General features: G+C 43.1%; 1 protein-coding gene across 1 annotated transcript; it reads right to left on the bottom strand.

Moving 5' to 3' along the window:
- Positions 1-371: 371 nt before the first annotated feature.
- On the bottom strand, positions 372-10389 carry prdm9 (PR domain containing 9). Its single transcript, XM_080747718.1, has 9 exons — positions 10258-10389; positions 8657-8738; positions 8166-8249; positions 7486-7763; positions 7164-7231; positions 6176-6366; positions 5311-5606; positions 3332-4855; positions 372-2789 (listed from the first exon to the last, which is right to left on the bottom strand). Exons 2-9 carry the CDS (start codon positions 8736-8738, stop codon positions 2295-2297), a joined length of 3018 nt encoding a protein of 1005 aa, XP_080603844.1. The 5' UTR covers positions 10258-10389; the 3' UTR covers positions 372-2294.
- Positions 10390-21027: the final 10638 nt, after the last annotated feature.

The raw sequence follows: 21027 nt of genomic DNA, 5'->3' as shown, positions 1-21027 counted from the left end.
AATATTTTAAATGATGCTCTTAATGTTTATAACATAGCGAAAAAGGTGGAATTGTAAGCTTAACGGAGTTAGAGAACAAAACGAACAAAAAGGACAACGAAAGCAATGCAAGCGGTTAGGAGACAAAAGTCAAAACTGTATCAAGAATCATGTATAAAGTACGAACGGGACGACTTTAAAAACAAAGTTACGATTACAAATTGAAAAATAAAAGAAACAAAAAAATGGGCATGACTATGAGTATTTTCATAATGTTGAGGCTTGTACAGGGCACATGCTTTGCATTGTATGTTTTGTGGAATAAATGGTCAACAGTGATGGTAGTTGGTCATTTTTATTCTCAGAATTACTTTCAAGACCAGGCAGAAAAATGTAAGCTGCAAGTAAGTTACGGTTACATCGCATAAAATAGCTTCTGTAACATACCGGTATTCACTTTTCTAATCAAAATGCTTTGCTTTAAATAGGACATCCTCTTTGCAGACTTAAGCCACTCATAATCCTAAAAAGAATCGCTAAAATGTATGAGCGTGTGGATTCAGAATTGACTATTTCTGACATTTTTCGAAGGTGTTCAGCTCTTAGGTGTAAAGTAGTTAACTCCTAATCCTAACAGTTTTCTGAAAAATACTTTACAGAATTGTCAATGTCCACTAAATAAATTATTTCTTCTGAAATGACACAAATGCTTTCCCGGACTGAAAGGTATATAGAGATGTGTAGGTTACAACAGCTCTATATCTGGGAAGGAGCACTTAAACCATTTTCAAACTTGGTCCTCACTAATGATCATTTCACAACTTTTCTGTCTACCTGCTGTTTCTCTGAGCAGGGCTGTGGACAGTTCAGTATTTCATTGGTAGGAAGGGTTTTTGGTCAGTTAAAACCTTTTTTTTTAAACTGATGCAGCAAGACTTCTATTTCAGCATGCCAAATTTCCATGACGAGAAAGGCTGTAGTTTCTATTAGCTTGGAATACCCATCCATGATGTGATTGGCAGTCATGTATCCACGCTGTACACATTCTTAACAGATTGAATTCAAATGTAATGTCAATTATGAATTCATCAGTGATACGTGTATTGCAAAGAATTGTTTCAAACAAAGTGAAACCTGGTGGATCCACTTCTCATTATGAGAATTAGTGAGGACCAGTTACGTTGAGATCGTTTCGGAAGGAGGAATGTTCAGCCTTTTCGTTGAACATTCAAGCCTTCCATGCAGCGGCAGCCCTCGACGAAGCATGATCACGAAGGGGCGTTAACGGCGCAGCGCAGTTTATTTTGCCACAGGCAACACTTTGGGTCATACGATTTTAAGGGACTGAAAAGGGAGGGGGGGGAGCTAACCAATTACTGTGGTCCAGTTCAATATCTCCAAACATGAAGGTTCGTTCAAATTTTCAGGGGGATTAGGAAAACTGTACATTTTTGGAAACTTCAGAGTATAACAAATCAGAAAATCAATGATTCCATTAAAAATCCCTAGTTTGACCCTCACATGCTACTTAAAGCAGATCTTTTTAGGGTATTTTTTTCCTTTATAGTATAGTGTATAGTAAGTGAATAAGACCCAAACTTTCAGCAGCTGTCAAAAATTCCCCTAGGGATTTTGCAAATGGAATCATGGATTTTCTGATTTGAAAGCGATGAGGAGTTTGACCTGTATCTGATGGAGGCTACAAAGTCAAATCCAGCTCACAGAAACCCTGCAGTCCTGTGAAGAAAGACCGCTCCCATTCAGTGGTCCTGAGCACTGACAGTTTGAGGAATTTGTGAACCGCATGAAAACGCCGGCCCTAAATCCAAGCCAAGAAGAACACCTGAGGAGCAACAGTGAAGACAGCCTCAAACGACTTATCATCCATGAGGACTTTGTTCAGAAGAAGCCGTCTGGCTGCTAGAGCATCTAAGAAGAAGACCACTCCTGCTGCAACTCTGCCTCCAGTGAGACGGACATTTTCTTAGGGAGCGTTTCGCTGTTTCTACGTGTCATCTTTTCAACACCCAAACTTAACCCTAACCTCCGCGGGGTGAGTCGCTAACCCTCCCGACGCTCCGTTGTTGAAATGATAGTCATTCGAAAGAGCGAGATTTCCCCGTTTTCTCGGGACTCCCCGGTCTTCCTCAGTGAGGATGACGGCGCCGCCGACTGTGGTATTGTCATGAAAAGCACCTGGGGTACTCGTCACACCAAGCCCAAGCCCCATAAACTATTTCCTAATAGTTTTCTAACAATTTCTGAAGTTTCCAAAAACGTTTTTCATAATCCCCCCCGAAAACAATTGAACGAAATTACACAATCACATCGATCGACTGGACTATTGTGGTAGGGCCAAGACTCGCAGAGTGCATTTTCTGGTGGTGCCTGCGGAGGTGGTAGTTCCGGGAGAAGCTCCGCGGACACTGGGTGCACTTGAACTTGCGCTGGCCCAGGTGCAGCATCATGTGGGCCTTGAGGCTCTGCAGGCGGCTGAAGCTCTTGAAGCAGTTCGGGCAGTTGTGCGGCTTGACGCCCGTGTGCTTGCGCTCGTGGCGCTTCAGGTCGCCCGACTGGCGGAAGCTCTCGCCGCAGTGCGTGCACAGGTAGGGCTTTTCGCCCGTGTGCGTGCGCACGTGCACGTTGAGCTGCCCCACGTAGCTGAAGCCCTTGGCGCAGTGCTGGCACTTGAAGGGCTTTTCCCCTGTGTGGATCCGCTGGTGCTGCTTGAGGCCGTAGTGGTTGGCGAAGCCCTTGCCGCAGTCCGTGCACAGGAACACCACCCGCAGCTCCTGGAAGCAGGCGTGGGCCTTGAAGTGTGTGGGGGGAGATATAGAAAAATACAATGTCACGATATTTTTCCAAGCTATATCACGATAATAATAATAATTAGGACATTCACCAAATATTCGAATATCAAAGTCACTATTCGACGTTGTTCACCGAAGTTGAATATTCGGTTATTTTAGGCCATGGCTACACGGAGCTGGATATTTCTGAAGCTAGACATTTTTTTGTGCTGTTGGGGCTTGTAGCCACATGAAGCTGGATATTTCGGCCGCGAAGCTGGATATTTTTTAAACTGGATAAATAAGTGAAAACATTGAAAAATATCCGATTCACTGGATCCGTGTAGACATGGAACCCGGATATCTCTGAAGACTTTACTGTGTGTGAAAAAAAATGCATGTTTAAATGAATTCTGCAATGAATCTCTGTATTAACAATCCAACAGGATTTTTCATAAGGCTCCCTTCTTTGTAACACAATATATACGATGTCTCTGAAAAGGCATATCGTGGAGACATAGTATCGTCCCAACGATATTTATCACCATATCGCCCATCCCTACCTTGAAGTGCTTGACGCTCACGTAGTGCTTCCCGCAGTGGGGGCAGATGTTGGGCGTCTCGCCCTCCTCCTGCGGGTCGGCGCCGGCGCCGTCCTCGTCGGGGTTGGAGATGTACTCCACGGGGTGGTGTCGCCGCACATGCTTGCGGAGGTAGCTCTTCAGTGTGAAGGAGAACTCGCAGAAGTCGCAGGGGAAGAGCTCAGACGCGTAGTGGTGCTTCTCGCAGCGCTTGGTCTTCTGGTGCTGCTTCAGGTTGCTGAGCTTCTTGAAGACCTTTTGGCACTGGTCGCAGGTGTAGGACCGCATTCCTTCCGCGTGCGCCGTCTTCTCGTGCCTCTTCAGGAAACCGGATTTCTTGAACACCATTCCGCACAGAACGCAGGTGTGCTGCTTGGCGGTGCACTTGTGCGACTTGAGATCCGCCGGGCTCTCGTACGTGCCTTTGCACTGGACGCAGACGTACCACTTGCGGGGCTTCTTGCCTTTTGGTGGGGAGGCATCCGCCTCCTCCGCTTGAGGGTCGCTTCTTGCCTTCTTGCCGCCCTTGCGTTTCGGAGCTATTAGCTTGGTTATGGCACTGAGTTTAGATCGGGCTCCGAGCCTCTGCGGTCTCCGTCTGGGCGGGCTTTCGTCGGATTCGGCGGCTTTGGCCTCGGAAGGGTCCACGACGAAGTCTGGATCGTCACCTTGATCGTCGACCTGATCGTCGACGTGCACACCGGGGAGTACATTATCTTTGTCGGGGAGTGCATCATTTCCCTCGGGGAGTGCATCATTTCCCTCGGGGAGTGCATCATTTCCCTCCGGCTCTTCTTGCATTCGGTGAAGGAGATTGGCGTGCTGCTTCAGGTCCTCCTCCGTGCTGAACGTCAGAGAGCAGTTGGCGCACCAGAAGCCGCCGGCCGTCTGCTTATGGCTCCTCTTGACCTTGTGCTGCTTCAGGTGTCTGGCCAGGTCGTGGTGCTGCCCGAAGCTCTTACGGCACACGGTGCAGACGTAGGGCCGCACGTTGTTGTGCACCGTCAGCGTGTGCTTCTTTAGATAGCCCTGGTTGGTGAAACTCTTCCCGCACTCCAAACACTTGTTGTCAGAGGCGGACTTGGCTCGTCTCGTCTTGGCCGTTTCCGCCTGCTCCTCGGGGAAGTCCTCCACCTCGTCGTTCTCTATCTCGTCGTCTCCCTCCGTTAACCCCTCTGGCTCTTCGGTCCCGGAGCGTTGTTCTTCCGTCGCTCCGGACGTAAACCGTCTCACCAGCACAGCTCCGTCCGGCGCCTCCTTCGAATCGGATTCGGACACTTCATAAACGGTGGTTTTGCTCTGGTTCACTCTGGCCGACGTGGACGCCGGCTTCCTGTGGACCAGCTGGTGCCGGAGCAAGCCGGACGCCTGGCTGAAGCTCCGCCGGCACAGCGGGCAGCAGTAGGGCCTCTTGTTGGCGTGGACGCAGCGCTGGTGCCTGGTGAGGTGGTGGTCGTGCTTGAACGTCTTGCCGCAGTCGGCGCACAGCTTGTCCTTGGCAGGGTCCTGGTCGTAGGCGCGGGCGATAAGGAAAAACACAATATCACGATATTTTTCCAAGCTGTATCACGATACACAATCTTATCATGATTCTTTTTCATGTTGGTTTTTATGACTACAAGGTAACAAAAACTAAATGAAAAGATCCTTTTGGGAGGTCTAAATTGACCCTTACAAGTATGTAACTATGAAACCAAATGGACCGGTTAGGTTTCATTTGTATACTGTCAGAGTTAAGGGGAGACCTTGACATTGTAAAGTTTGAGAACTACTGATTTTGACCAAAATGCAGATTTTAATGAATTTTGCAATGAATCTCTATATTAACAATTCAACAGGATTTTTCATAAGGCTCCCTCATTGTATCACGATATATATATACGATATCTCTGAAAAGTCATATATCATATACATGGTATCGTCTCAATGATATTTATCACCATATCGCCGCCCATCCCTACCTGGTCGTCGTGACCGTCGTGGTCATGACCGTCGTGGTCGTGAGAGTCGTGGTCGTGAGAATCGTGGTCCTGGTGGTCCACGATGACCGGCGGCCCACCAGAACGGTGGTCTACTAGGACCACCACGGAGGACGTGTTGGGAGTCTCGGCGGCGGAGGGAGGGCGGGCGCTCTCCTTCTTCCGCGGCGTGTGGAAGTACTCGGTGTGGCGCTGCAGGTAGGTCTCCGTGGTGAAGGGCAGCTGACAGTGAGGGCAAGTGAAGTTCTGGGAGGCCATCGATGACATGTTGGTGTTAGCTGGACGTGTGGAAAGCAAATGTAACGGAGAGGTCACATGGAGAAGCTGCTTTAAAACCCATTGAGACCTGAGGCAGATTCTACAAATGCCTTCTAAACCAGTAGCTCTCACTGTAATTCAATTGTTACATTTTTTCAAAACACTTTCAACTTAAGATTTTGTTAAACAGTAGATGTACAAGCTCACAGCGCAGCACAAAGTGGCACACTGTGAGCTTGTATAACTGCTATTTTTGAATAGCCAATGCTAAAATCTGAAATGACATCCAGTTTTAACAACTTAACTTTTAATTAGCAAAAAAGCTATTTTCGCCTTTTGTTGGAAGAATTATATAGTGTTTAAAGACAGGGCTACAGAACTTTATAAACTGAACTAATATAAAAGAAAGAAAGATCAAGATTATGTCATCACAGAACAGTGCAAATGTATCTGGTTTTGAATGCCCAGTTTCCTCCACTTATGTCACTAATGTGATGTCAATGAGGGTACCTGTGCAGTCACCTTTTCTGAACTTTGATAATGCCCTGAGCCAAAAAAAAGGTTTTGAGAACCTCTGCCCTTGGTTTACCTGTGGGCGTCTGCTTCATGAACCAGATCTGGTTCCAGGCAGGGCTGAGGTTGCAGAGCAGCGTTCCGCTGGGCCACACCAGCAGCTCGTCCCCCTGCTGGATGGTGCGGCAGCAGTGGAACATCACGCTGTCCTTGTACTGCACCGCCAACAGGTTCTTCTCCTGCTCGCTGCGAGCACAGTTCACATACCTGGGGGAAAGAACAGTGTTAGAGCACAGTTCTCATACCTGGGGAAAAGAACAAGCGTTGCTAGGTTTTCAATGTAATGGGTTCCGGGACCCACAGGTGGCCATTCAAATGGGTCCCAGAATTATTTTATGGGTCCCGCGACGACACACACTTTATGTATCAACGGCGAAAACATCTAAAAGGACTTTAATTTAAACAAATAGTGTCAAATAGCTACTTGTATGTAGTTGATAAAGGACAGAAGCATGGATTTACAAGACAATCTCAATCATCTCTTCAATAATGCCAGACGCACAGCTGTGGAGATTCCACCACATGCAGTTCATCTGGTGCAGTGAAATGATTGATAGCAGGAAGGATAGTGTTGTATGCATCCTGGGGATGCAGGGATGCTTAGTTTCCTTTATTAAAAATATGAGTCAGGGACTCAGGATGCAGGGCTAGTAGCATCACTGAGCGTTCATTTAGTTGACCAAGACTGAAAGACTAAGATTTGGATCTTCAGTCAACAAAGACTAAAACAATTTCAGATGCCTAAAATAGGACTGAACCTGAATCTAGATCATGTGTCCTGTCCTCGCAAAATAAAGCATATAATGCAACACACACACTACACAAACATAAAAACATAAAACATAACATAAAATAAAATAAACAAAAAATACAATCCTGTGTAGTAAACTGCGACATACACAGAGTAACTTTCATAAATCCATAATATGCTAATCCTGGAAACTGATAAATACTCCAGTCCATGCGAACAATTGATAACCCACAGAAGCAGACAAACTATTTACCTCATCCAGTTGGAATGCATTTCACTGGCACCGTCAATGTACTCCCACTTGTCTTTACCTTTGCAAATCTACACAAAACAAATGAACACAATATTCAAGATTAGGGCGTATGATGATCTGATCTCTCACTTTAACTGACGGGAGAACAACGCGTAATTCCTAATCCTTTAAGTTCTATATATACACGTTGTCATAAACAAATTGGAAAAGAGGAGAGAACGTTTTGAAAATGTACTCTAAACAGGGATGCCAGTGGGAGACTATTATACTCCACATCCAGCTATGAAGTATATGACAATAATAACAATGTGACTAGCCTCACCTCCCAGGAGTATTCACTTCCCATGGCATCCATCCTGGTGGTCACTTCGCCCTCATAGGGTCCAAAATGCATGCCTGGGGACACGGTGGGGCCCTGGTTCACCACCCCCAGGCCCGCGTTGGGGATGCTGGACCGGGCTATCATCAGTCCATGGGGCAGGGAGAGCAGCGCCCGCTGGGGGCCGCCCATGATGGTGGGGGAGTCCAGGATGAAGGAGGGCCCGTTGATGGCGTTGGGGTCGGTCATGTTCTGGAACATGGAGCGGCATTCGCTGCAATCTGTCAAAAGACGAGCGGCAGAAGAAGGCAGCATGAAGATTTTATTTTCACTTAATTTTTTAAAGATTTGTTTTGGGGCTTTTATGCCTTTATTGATAGAACAGTAGACTGACAGGAAATTGGGAGAGAGATGGGGAGTGACACGTGGCAAAGGTTGTCCGGATCGGGAATCGAACCGGCGACGCCGCCAGGCATCCATGCCTATGTGGCAATGCCTGTATGTGCCCGGACAAGTAGGTCCGGGCGCATGTTCGGAGCTGGAGAGATGAGGAGAGACCCCCTCTTACTGAAAACTCTATAGTAATAATTAAAACCTGAATTTAATGTTAATTTAAAACTTTCACACCAACTTTAAGCTGCTGTGAATGAATGAATAAATAAATAAATAAATGTCTTGCTTACAAAATCCATCATCAAAGAAACCATCTCCTTCATGAACCATGGTGTCCAGCAGCTTCTGAATGGGAGTGTCGGTAGTTTCCATCACTGTACGCACAGAGATCAATATAGAAAACAAGGTTATTAAAGAAACCTGACACACTTCATGTAATATAACAAAACAAAAAATTAAGTTGAGAATCTTATTGACATTTACAGGTCTGTAACTTTAACTACTAACTCCAAGAGTGTACAAACTCTTGGAGTGCGATCCAAAAATGGTATCCAATTAATGGACTGTGGTTCTCAACCAGGAAGTCCTAAAGTTTCAATTCAGGACATGTGTTTTTTTTTTTATGAAAAAATAAAATGTAAATAAATCGAAACATTTTCCAAAAACATTTGATTTATTCCAAACCTTTTCCAGGCCTGGGAAACAGTTTCTTCATTTCAAAACATTTCCAGGAATGCCATGACCGTGGGGAGTCCTGTTATTAGAGCATGTGTTCTCTTACCTGTAGAGGTGTGGCATTCCTCCGATGCAATGACCTCTTCGGTTGCGTCCACCCACACCTCCACGTTGCCTCTGGCTGACATCTATGAAGAACAAAACCATCATCATCATCGTCATCATCAAGACCTCAACACAGCCTCTACTTCAGTCAGTGGTTATAATAAACCTGTGGGTAGGGACCCCGACCAGGGGTCAGGATTATTACTATAAAAACTGGTCCAACATTGGTTAAACTGTCAAATAGCATTTTAAAACGCCAATCTACAAGCTCACAGCGCCACCTCCTGAAAAGGTTGAGAACCACTGCTCTGCTTCACTGGTACTCACACTTTTTCATGACTACTAGGACCCCAAATTAATGTATTTTTGGCAGCGGACCCCCACCTGATATTTTGTGCCAGGGAGGTGCTCCCTTGGCAACATTTGTGAGTTGCATCAGTTGCGACTTGAGCTTGCCTGTATTATTTAAGGTTTAAGTGGTTAAACTGATGTTGATGCGATATTACCAAGCCTAACCCGGGACCCCCTGGAAACCACCTCAAGGACCCTTTGAGAACCACTGCTCTACTTGACATCACTACTGTAGACTAGAATCTATGAAGAACACATCATCATCATTACAATGTAGGCATGTATCTAGAAAATCACTCCGAGTCCTATCCAGACTAGAGTGATTTACAATAAGCAAGGAAATCACTTACATGGAATACAGAAAAGGTAAATCAATCAGTCTAAACACAATCAAAAATAATAATGTACATTAAAACTATAGGATACCAGCCAGGTAAACAATGATGCAAATTACATTTACTTATCAATGGGGTCACTCTGTCTCTTGTTCTTTCAGTAGTTACTTTAGACTTGTTTTCTTAATTACATTCTTAATGTTGTGGTCAAGAAAACAAAGATCTAACGACCAAAAACAAGACAGCGAGTGACCAACATATATTCTACATGGTAGTTATAACTTGCAAAAAGAAAGAGAAGAAAGGGGCTGCACTCACCTCTAGCTAACAATACAACAGAAGATTCTATTAAAACACTGGTTCTTAACGCCAGGTCCGGGGACCACCAGCAGTCCAAAATGGACCCTTTTACAGGTCTGTATTTGGTTACATTGGTGCATTTGGTTTGTGCACTCTGAGTTAAATAAGCACAGACGATTTTACAGTGTAGAAAATATTAGGTTTCCAGTATTAGTCTAGTTAAATGATTCTCCCCCCCCCAGTTTGATTTAAAAAATAAATAACTCATAAATATCTAGGATCTACACTGTAAAATCATGTTTATTTAACTCTTGAGAGACTGTAGAAATTGACACCTTTATGGGTACATTTGGTTCCATTTGTAAACTCTCCAGACCCTTGAAGGGGTCCATTTGATGGTCCCTGGACCCCACATCAAGACACAATGAGTCAAAAAAATATCATCATCAATTCAAATCTATTGATCTTGTTTACATCACTCTGAATGGTAGCAGTCTTGCTAGCTAGCTAACATGCTAACGTCACCAAGTTAGCGAGCCAGAAGCTAATGCTAACTAGCTAACTTTAGCGTCAACAACCTAGTCCAATAAAAAAAATCATGCGGATCGATATTTACTTTGATTGTCAACGTCCGCCTTCTTTCACCATATGCTGACCCAAGGCTCAGAGAGAGTGCACATCAATGTTAAAATCTGTTATAAATATGAGGCGTTTTGCTTTAGCCGCCTTTTTAGCTCCTTCACAACGAAGCACAGCAGCTAGGAACCCCGGAAGTGAAAGCTTGCGTGTCAAAATATAAGACGTACCATTTCCGCTACCATTAAGACGAGTAAGGTAAAATAATATTTGTATTATTAAATAATAATGATAACAATAACAATACATTATAGAAAGACAAGTAATAACATTTATAAATAATTTCTGTTAAAAAATCACTAAAGCACGTCATTTATAAAAACTAATAAATACATAAATACATTACAAAAATAAATTAAATAAATAAAACTAGTTCGCGTCACTCAAGACATCGCCTCACTTTTTATATTCCATTAGTTGTGTGCATTCGATCTCAGATACAATGTTTTTGCATCATCAAACATGGTTTATAACTCCACTCAGTTTGATTATATTAGGCTACAGTATATAATAAAAATAACATTCGATATTCTACATGGGCGCCGCTGGTGTAGTGGTATCATGCAAGATTCCCATTCTTGCGACCCGGGTTCGATTCCCGGGCGGCGCACTGATTTTCTTCCCTTTTACAATTTGCTCTGTTTGCGGCATTTCTGAGGTAGGTTTTGTATGCAATGGATGCGACGACATTGATTGTTCGGAACCCGAGACAAAAGCGATAAGAGTGTGTGTGTATCAAATGGCTCATTAACAGTCAGTTAATCTGAGTGACAAAGTGCGTCCAGACCGATGACAGTGAACCAGTGTTGCCAGGTTAAGGTTTAGCGAGAGAAATAAGCAACCAGGGTCTATGAAAGCGACTAGGCCATAATATGAGCACTTATTTGAACATAGCCAATCTGCAGCTCGTAGATCTGCTACTTTGCAAAAAATAAAAGTGAAACATTTATTATATTATATATATAATATATACACCAGTAAGAGGCCTAACGGGCGAGGTTGCACAGGACAGAATTAATTTGCAAGTGTGATTTGTTTTGCGGTTGGTTTAAGTTGGACTGTATAAACTGACACAATATGTCCATATGGCATTACCAGATATGGGCTTAATATTGATGGCATGAAAGGGATTCTATTGTATGGGCATTCCCAGATATGCATGGACTTAATATTGATGGGCATAAAAGGGATTCTATTAGTGTGGTTGCCCTAACAGGGCATCAACTGGGAATCAGATGTAGAGTCAGCTCCATATATGGAAAATTGAGGCGTTACAGAAGGAAGGACGTACGGACAAGATGTGCCGGATTTCAGACCTACTAATGAATTCAAAATATCTGCGAATGTCATGTCGCAGGCACTCAGTTAGTATCAAAACGTCCGCCTCATGGTCGTCCATCAGTCTGTCACGCGATGAATCACACTAGCGTGTCGCTAATTGCCTCTCATATGGGTCTGTGCGAACGCTGTTCAGTCACGGAACGCACCTCTGTGTGTGTGTGTGTGTGTGTGTGTGTGTGTGTGTGTGTGTGTGCGCGCGCGCGCATTGCCACTCGTCTTCATTGGGGGGAATTGTTGTGTATAACACGGAGTTTCTCGGACGTAACCTATTTCAGCACATCCTGGCGGTCGCTTCTCGCCCTTACGGCATCACTGTGTTACTTTTTAGATGAGGGTTTGTAGACAAATACATAGCTATTCACCAGTTCCCACCTGATGTTGTGGGAAAGTCCAGACTGCTCCAGACCGTACTGAATAACTGCCAGCTTACATAACGTCTTCAGACTAGGACTCAAGTCTAAGATGTGCATGTGCAGATTATCATTGGCTGTTCCTTTTGATCTATATCCTCCAAAAAGGATGATGTGATATCCCACCATGCAACAGTACACCAAGCACCCCCACAGTGTGTAATAACACATATTTAAACGTGGAACATTCCCTTTGAACTCAACCTTCTTCCAGGTGAAGGTCGCTGGACTGAATTTCCACAGATCTTTTAATTTATTAACATAGTTACTGCCACCAAATATGTACAGCTCTCCATTGTAGTTAAAGGCTGAATGACCGGCGCGTCCTTCTGGGAGAAGCTGTGCTGAAGGTGTGTTCAGCCAGCAGTTGGTCTCTGTGTCAAACACACTGATGGTGTTGTAGTGGCCCCCGTACACCCAGCCCCCAAATACATACATCCTTGTCCCGATGATGGTGGCAGAGTGCCAGGATGAAGCAGGTGGAGGAGCTCCTCTGGTGTTAATTAAAGACCAGACCATCGTGGTGGTGTCCAACTTGTAGATATCATTTGTGACGCCAGTCAGATTGTTGTCTCCTCCATAGATAAACATGACGTTCCCACAGACACAGGCTGATTGGCCCTTCCTCCCCTCTGGGGCAGTCCCAGAAACCCTAGGTCTGAGCATTTTATGGTCGTTGACATCAAATGCATAAAGCACCTTGCTGTAGTTCCCTGTGCAGGTAATTCCCCCCCAGATGTAGATGAAAGGGTCGATCAGCACAGCTGTGCGGCTGGTGCGCATGGGATGAACCTCAAGGGGACGCTGTAGTCTTCCAGGTGTCTCTGGGGGCAACCTAGTCCAGCATAAAGACACTGTGTTGAAGACATGCACCCCAGTCCGACGCTTGGACTTGATAAAGTCCCCTCTGAAGCAGTACACTTTGTGGTTCACTGCTACAGCAGCATCATATGGTAACTCTGGAAGCCCCTTTACGTGTACCGTCCAATGAAACATTTCACACAGTAGTATAGTAGTTTATAAGTTTAACCCTGTTAAAGAATGCAATCCTACTGTGTGCGTCAGCCATTTTTAGTTAGTGGGTCTATGTGTGACGTAGACATGATGTCACGTGTAGGTCAAGTCTGTTTGAGAACACACTGTGTACCGATTTGCCTGATTTTAGGGCAAAATCTGTAGGAGCAGTGTCCAAAAATGTGTTTGAAAACATCGGCCTGAGGGTGGCGCTATATGGGACAGATCCATGTTGATGACATGATTGTAGGCATACTGTGTAGCGATTTGCGTGATTTTATGTCAAAATTTGTAGGAGCAGTGTCCAAAAATTTGTTTTGCAAGAATCGGCCTCATGGTGGCGCTGGAAGAGGTTCATGTGAGAATTGATGGGTGAAAGCTGGGGTTTGGCAGGCAAGGAGTGTGTGTGCAAAATTTGGCATGGATCGGGGCAACGGTTGCGGAGATATGAGCAGGGCAAAAGTGTGACGTGTGACAGACAGACTGACGGATGGACGGACGGACGGACGGACAGCTGGTCGAGGTTTTGATAGTAACTGCGACCTGACGGTCGCAATAAATAATTGGAGGGTCCTTGACAAGACATTAAAATGTTTGAGAACCACTCGTTTAAACAACATTAGGAAACAACAAGGCCTAAATTAAACAACTACATTTTACAAACAAGCCCCCCGCCCCAAAATGAAATAAAATGAAAAAGGCCACCCACCACAACTACCAATTTACAAGCAGCTACTTTACAGAAAAACAAGCCCAACGTAGCTTATAATACGCAGACATGGCAACCCTGAAATGAACCTCAGAGGAACAGTAGCGTCCCTATCAGCTTGTGTTCAGTTACACATGGCAACAGCCACCTGGCTAACAGCCTGAGCCGCGCACCACCCAACATGATGCAAACTCTCTGAAGAAGGCCAAACAAACACCCAAACTGCACCGACATGAAGCTTTTTGAATGCAGGAAAGACAGACATTCTCCTGCCCACAACAATGAGGCCTACTACTACTCCTGTAAGAACAAGACTGGAGGAGACAGCAGCAGCATCTCCTGTGGAACATGTCCCGCTTGTTCTCTTAGATCAAAACTGTGGGTGTCCACACAGTGGATGAGGAGTGCAGGAGACTCCTCCAAGACCAGGTTCCTGACTGGTCTGCTGCTGCGCTGCACAAGTGTCTCCCTGCTGCAGAGAATACATGATGTGCTGCATGTGACATCTGGGAAAGACTTCACTTATACCAGGTAAGATTATTAGAGTTGTGTGTATTTTAAGTTTTTGGGTTAGTTTTTTTTTTTTTATAACATTTTAGGCCCATGGTAGTCTTTTTGATTGATTGATTGATTGATTGATTGGATATTTTAATAATGGTTTGAGTTTGCAAATAGTGCAGTGGTTACAATGATGCTAAAAGGATAACACAAAAAGCCCTCTATTAGTAAGGGGAACATAAGAAAATCTGCGAAGTAAATCGTTACCAAGAAATCTCTTCACCAATGTGTTTCTAAAGGTGTGTAATAATATGTACTAAAAGGTTGAAATTCAACTCCTGGGGGAAACCTCATTAAAAAAATGATTTGTGTTTGTGTCCCATTAACTTTACTATACAGGAAAAAAATACAAAAAATAAATCTTCTTTAAGTAGCATGTGAGGGGTCAAACTAGGGGTATTTCATGATGCTGAATCCATTGCAAGCATTTGTTTTGCACGAAAAACATTCCATGGGCGACAAATGGCCCCCACAAAATGGTGAAAAGTGATGATTCATCACTAAACCATCATTTTGTGGGTCTGATTTTAGCCTAAAGAATGTTTTTTGTGCAAAACAAATGCTTGCAATGGATTCAGCATCATGAAATACCCCTAGTTTGACCCCTCACATGCTACTTAAAGCAGATTTATTTTTTGTATTTTTTTTCCTGTATAGTAAATTAATGGGACACAAACACAAAGTTTCCCCCAGGAGTTGAATTTCAATCTTTTAGTACATATTATTACACACCTTTAGAAACACATTGGTGAAGAAATTTCTTGGTAACGATTTACTTCGCAGATTGGTCAAATATCTTATAAAATCCCCTTACTATATAGGGGCTTGTTTCCATTGTGGTCCTATATGTAGCCTAGTCAGAGGTGAGATATAGGCTCAGAGAAAGATACTACTTTCAAAGATGTTTTGACAATTACTGACTATTGATACAGATTTTAAAAAATGACACAATTAGAACTGGAAAACTATAGAAATGAAGCTGAATGATAAATGGGTATACTCTCTCTTGATTGATTTGAACTATAATATAATAACCCATATTAGAGTTCCGTAAAAGCTGCTGATTCTGCCTAAAATGCTGGTATTGCCCAGAATGCCAGTCTCTGCCATTCCGATACCATGTAAGTTATCACATGATGTTTAATTTACAGTCATCTTTTGCCTGCTTCAGTTGACTGTCTTATAATCTTACTGTACTATTTACATTATTATTTTACTAACTTGTAGCTGCACTTTAACCTTATGCTGCATTCACACTACAGATATATAGTTGAACGTTTTGCTTGCTTGGTCAATGTTATCTCAATGGAAACCAGCTTTAAAGATACAGGACACACACAAGACAAAGCTTTGAAAGCTTTAAAGCTGGTTTCCATTGAGATAACATTGACCAAGCAAGCAAAACGTTCAACTATATATCTGCAGTGTGAATGAGGCATTAGTCTGGGTTTCCTGCAGCGCTTTATTGGCCAGGCGGGCCACCCGGCTGAAAATCTAGCACCCGGCCAAGAGTCTGTTGAAAATTATGCAAAATTACTCCTAAACATGCAAAAAAAAACTATACTTTTGCATTTGGGTTTGTTTAAGCAACTTCTCCTATGCTGAGGGCAAAAATAAGAATTAATCAAAATTAAGGGAATTAATTTAATCGAATTAATAAAAATCTTTCGCCACGTGCTATTGCGCGCGCACCAGAGTCCCCCACCCTAGCCTACCACCTGGCCAAGCCTTTTTCCTGCAGGAAACCCTGTTAGTATGTACAGTATGTATGTATGTATGTATGTATGTATGTATGTATGTATGTAGGTATGTAGGTATGTATGTATGCCTTCCTTCCTTCCTTCCTTCCTTCCTTCTTAGATCAGTGGTTCTCAAACTTTTGACCACTGTCATAGATTTGTTTAAATTACACACTGGTATGGGATCGGTACTCTTAAACGCAAGTTATGGGTATCCGTATCGAGAAGGAACTAATGGTATCGGTGCATCTCTACCTGTCCCATGTCTATACCAGGTCAAAGAAGCCACCTTCACCTGAAGACACTGTCACTAGACATAGCTCCTGGGACAGAGCAGCACTTCACCACACAGAGCCGCTGGGAGTGGAAGTGCTTGACATGTGGGACTGGTTCAGGAGCTGCACACCAGACTGGATCAGAGCCACCTACCTGCTGCATGTGCTGCCACTGTGTGACCCTGAGCTGCTACGCATGCTGGGGAATCTGACCTCCGTGCTTCTGGCCAGAGAGAAACATTGTTGTGCACTTATGCAACATAATGGTAGAATAATCTTTCTCTCCTTCTCCCTTTCATTCTCCCTCTCCCTCTCCCTCAATCTCCCTCTCACTCTCTCTCAATGTTGACTTAAATCGTAATGTAAAGTAAAGTAGATCACAAATTGTAAGCTGTTAAAAGCTGTTGATTTAGGTAGACTACAATACATAAATTCAGACAACTCGTAGATCTGATGTGAAGTAAGCTGTAAACATAACATGTTTTTTGTTGTTGTAATGATTGTTTCCACTGGCTTACGAGATTAGCTTTGGACAGACAGAGAAATAGAGTTAGAGAGACCCCTGTTACTCTACAAACAATATAGAGCTTTACCGTTTAATTTCTTTTAGTTTGTTTTAACCCAAAAATATAACTTACCCTACCTTTTAACAGTGTGTGTACACACAGTACATAATCATCAAACAATTCTACTGAACGTATTCCCTACCCTCTTCCTCAGCCTCTGATGAGAAAGAGGGCACGTCTTTCCCAGAATCCTCCTACTCTTTCTCCCCTGCTGACGACCATCCTCACCTTGACCTACTCACGCGTGCTAGCACTGAATTCCACCTCGTGGGTGAACGCAGTGGCACCGACGTTGCTAGGAGCAATGAGCCGCCAGAGAAGACCAGCGGTAACTCAGAGATGTGTGAGTGCCACTGCTGATGGGTCATTTTTACCCCTTAAAATCAGGAAAACGCCTTTGTCATTTTCAGATTTGAGCTAAGATAAGTTCTTTGTAAAACCATTAAGATTTAGAATAGCCGTTTAGAACAGCGGTTCTCAAAAATAGCAGACGTACAATCTCGCAGCGAGCTTGTGCATCTGCAATTTTTGATCTTGATAGTTTTTAACGCAAATCTTCTCTTCTGGGGCCCACAAAACATTTTCACATGGGGGCCTGCGGGCAAATATATATCAATTAGGGAGGTCCTTGGTTAGAAAAAGAACTACAGATTTAGAAGCCATTGTAGAATCGGCCTCAGGTCTTAATAGGTTAAAGACTGCATCTGGATGACAATAATATGTTGCACATCACTTGTTGTTCTTATGCTTTCTAAACATCAGTCATGCTCTTTCCCAGCTGAGGGGAGCGGCCGTCTCTGTGTTCCTCCTAGGCCGTTTGACACACAGTCACACAGTGACACAGACTCCAGTGACCGGGAGAAGGAGCCGGCCCTCACTGTGATCCCTGGGTCTTCTGTGTCCCTGTCTGGGGTCAGGCGACACTGTGACTTCCTGCGCCGCCTGCCCGTTCATCTGGCCAAGAGGATATTAGGTATAAAACCTTTTTTATTTATTTCAGGGATCCCCATGGTTGATAGGTTGACCACCATTTGAAACAATTTTGCTATCTCTGGGGGGTCCCCAATCTACACTGTGAAATGCGTTTGAGAGTTACAGACCTGTAAACGTCCCCACTGCAGTTAGAACTGCAGACCCACTCACTGTTCGGCTGTAATCGGAAAACTCACGTTGTCCACAAATCTGCACCATAGCACTAAGTTCTAAGGTGATGCTTTAGAATCTAAAGTCATCAGATTGGATTTCATCGCTGCCTGTTTAGATTACAGCCAACAACGTAATCTAAAGCTGTAATCTAAAGCGTTAGCGTCGGATGTAATCTATAGCTGTAATCTAAGGCGTTACTGGTCAAGGGTCAGTGCTTTTTATGGCCAAGATGGCAGTACAGGTACAGCACTGCAAACATTTGTACACCACTAGGTTTTAGGTGTTGGACTTTATAAAGTGCTGTTTGTAAATTATATATGTATAGTATCAATTACATTGATGACATACAGCAGTGGTTCTCAAAATGTGGGTCCCCATATATAAGAGTATATATCCACACATTTTTAAAGTGACAATTTAAAGGACGACTTCACCACTTTTCAACCTTACCTATCTTCATATAATAGGCCCCTTTCTGGGCCCGCCCCTTCCGCTTCCGCCACGTGACCGGCAGACATGATGGAGTCACTCAGAATGTAAACAAACGGGCCACCCACCCTGCTAACAATGGACGCGCTGAGCCATCTCACGCTCCCCGAGAGGCAACGATATGACGATAAAATCAAATTAATCGGCGTCGATCCATACAAAATTAGCAAGAGCGAGTCTAGTGCGAACAAGGGAGGGGCGGGCGCGCAGAGGCGTTCTGTGTACTTCTATTCCGGTTCGTCCACAGAGTCAGACACAGTGTTGTGTTGACATTTTCTCCGTTAGATAACAATGCTTTCTTTTCACTTTTTTCTACTTTTATCACTTGTCAAAAGACGTTTTATTTGGATGCTTCATCTTTTTACTGTTCATTTTTTTTGTTAGTGTTGTCATCGGTTTTTATTTATAAAGGGAAACAAGATATGTATGCTACAGTCTTCACACAGCAGAGCAGACAGAGAGAGGTAAGATAACGCTATTATTATCATAAAATACAGCAATCTATCTAATAAAACGTTTGTTAAATGTGCTTAGCAGTAGTGTCTTTTAGGGTTTGGGCCGGGGTCTTTGTTTAATATTAACGCTAGCCTCATTAGCATCTTAGCTCCGTCTATAATAGGTTACATCATCAGACTGCTGGTTCTCTAAGTGGGGTCCGGGGACCCCCAGGGAGTTCCAGGGGGTCCCCAGCTGAATTATAGTTAGGAACCAAATGGACCCTAATGCCTCGTGCACACTACAGATATATAGTTGAACGTTTAGCTTGGTAATTCAATGTTATCTCTATGGAGCATCTGAGCATCTCCTGCATCTTAAAGCTGGTTTCCATTGAGATTACATTGAATTACCAAGCAAAACGTTCAACTATATATCTGTAGTGTGCACGAGGCATTAGGGGTATGTAACTGTACAACTATATATCTGTAGTATGCACGAGGCATTAGGGGTATGTAACTGTACAACTATATATCTGTAGTGTGCACGAGGCATTGGGGGTATGTAACTGTACAAATCATTTGGTTCCATGTGTACACTCTGAGTTATGCTAACGTATGATTTTACAATATAAATTGGGGTCTCAGAGATACAAATGCTATTAAATGGGGGTCAGTAGCGTAATGGATGTCAAACTGGGGGTCCTTGAAATTAAAATGGTTGGGAATCACTGCTAGAGCCGTATAACATTTCTCTTATGGGGTCACTGGCCTAAATGGGGTCCAGTGGGAATGTGGGATAATACAAGTCAATTCTTATTACCTCTTATTAATTTGGTGATTATCAAACGAGTATATGGGGACCAAACAATCTGTACAAGTAGAGTAAAAATCCTCATGTTAATTTCAATCTGAGTGTAGACCTGTACAGGTCCATTTGGTTAAATGTATTCTTTAATTAAATTAAAATGGAAGATTTTACTAAGTAAAAATAGTCTACAGTACATGTTATAAACAACTTTACTTTTGACTAAGTCCAGTTTCATTAACATTGTAAAATGATAGCTATAATAACAGTAAATATCTGTTCTTACCATACATAAAAATACATTTAATAATATACATAGTCTTGGGTACAATTATTTTTCTTTCAGGAACTGCGATGACATGGACCACATCAGCCGATCAGGGTTTCCGATGGCAGGATGTAGCAGCAATCAGATTTGAGAATTCAACCTCTTGAAAGAGCTCCAAGAAGGAACAACAAACTTTCTGTGGTCCTTCATGGTGAGGGAGGTTGACGACTGTTTGGTTCAGGAAAACTCACACCCCTGTACTTTATTGGGAAGGAAACTATTGATTCTATTCACAACACACATTTGTCTTTGCCTATTCTATAGCTATGCCTACATTATTCAGAACCTTATTCAATTTGATTTACAATATGCAAACAAAATCCCCCCAAAATACAATACTCTACATTCTATTGTTTTCCTAAATAAAAGGCCAATTGCATGTGAAATGATATTGCTTGTATTGTCTGAATACATTTGAATAAAGCTGATACAAGACTACATTCTATTGTTTTCCTAAATAAAAGGCTAATTGCCTGTGAAATGATATTGCCTGTATTGTCTGAATGCATTTGAATAAAGCTTATATAATTCACAAGACGTAAACATGTCATGATTCATGTGTTTTAATCGAAAATGATGAACATGGTTAGTAGTACAGAATATTATGGGAATACATTAAAGCTGAAAACATATATAGCAGCATAATGAATTACAATTCTTCTTATTGATGGACATTATTGCAGACCTTGATTGCAGACTGTGATGACCTGAAAGGGTAAGAAAGAAAGTGTTATTTTTTTCCACTGAACAATTTAGTTATTTAACTTTATACTTTGTTGTGAAATATGACTTAAATGGGTCTTTAGCAGCCTATGGTTGTCAGGAAACGAGGTTGTTCATATTTTAGTTAAAAATTAAAGTTCTATAAACGAGTCTATAGGGGGGAACAAACATGATGATGACAAATTAATTTCAAGGACCCCCAGTTTGACA

This window comes from Nannobrachium achirus, assembly GCF_963921795.1.
Source record: "Nannobrachium achirus genome assembly, chromosome: 18".
NCBI lineage: Eukaryota > Metazoa > Chordata > Actinopteri > Myctophiformes > Myctophidae > Nannobrachium > Nannobrachium achirus.
This window is presented reverse-complemented; position numbering and strand designations above follow the sequence as displayed.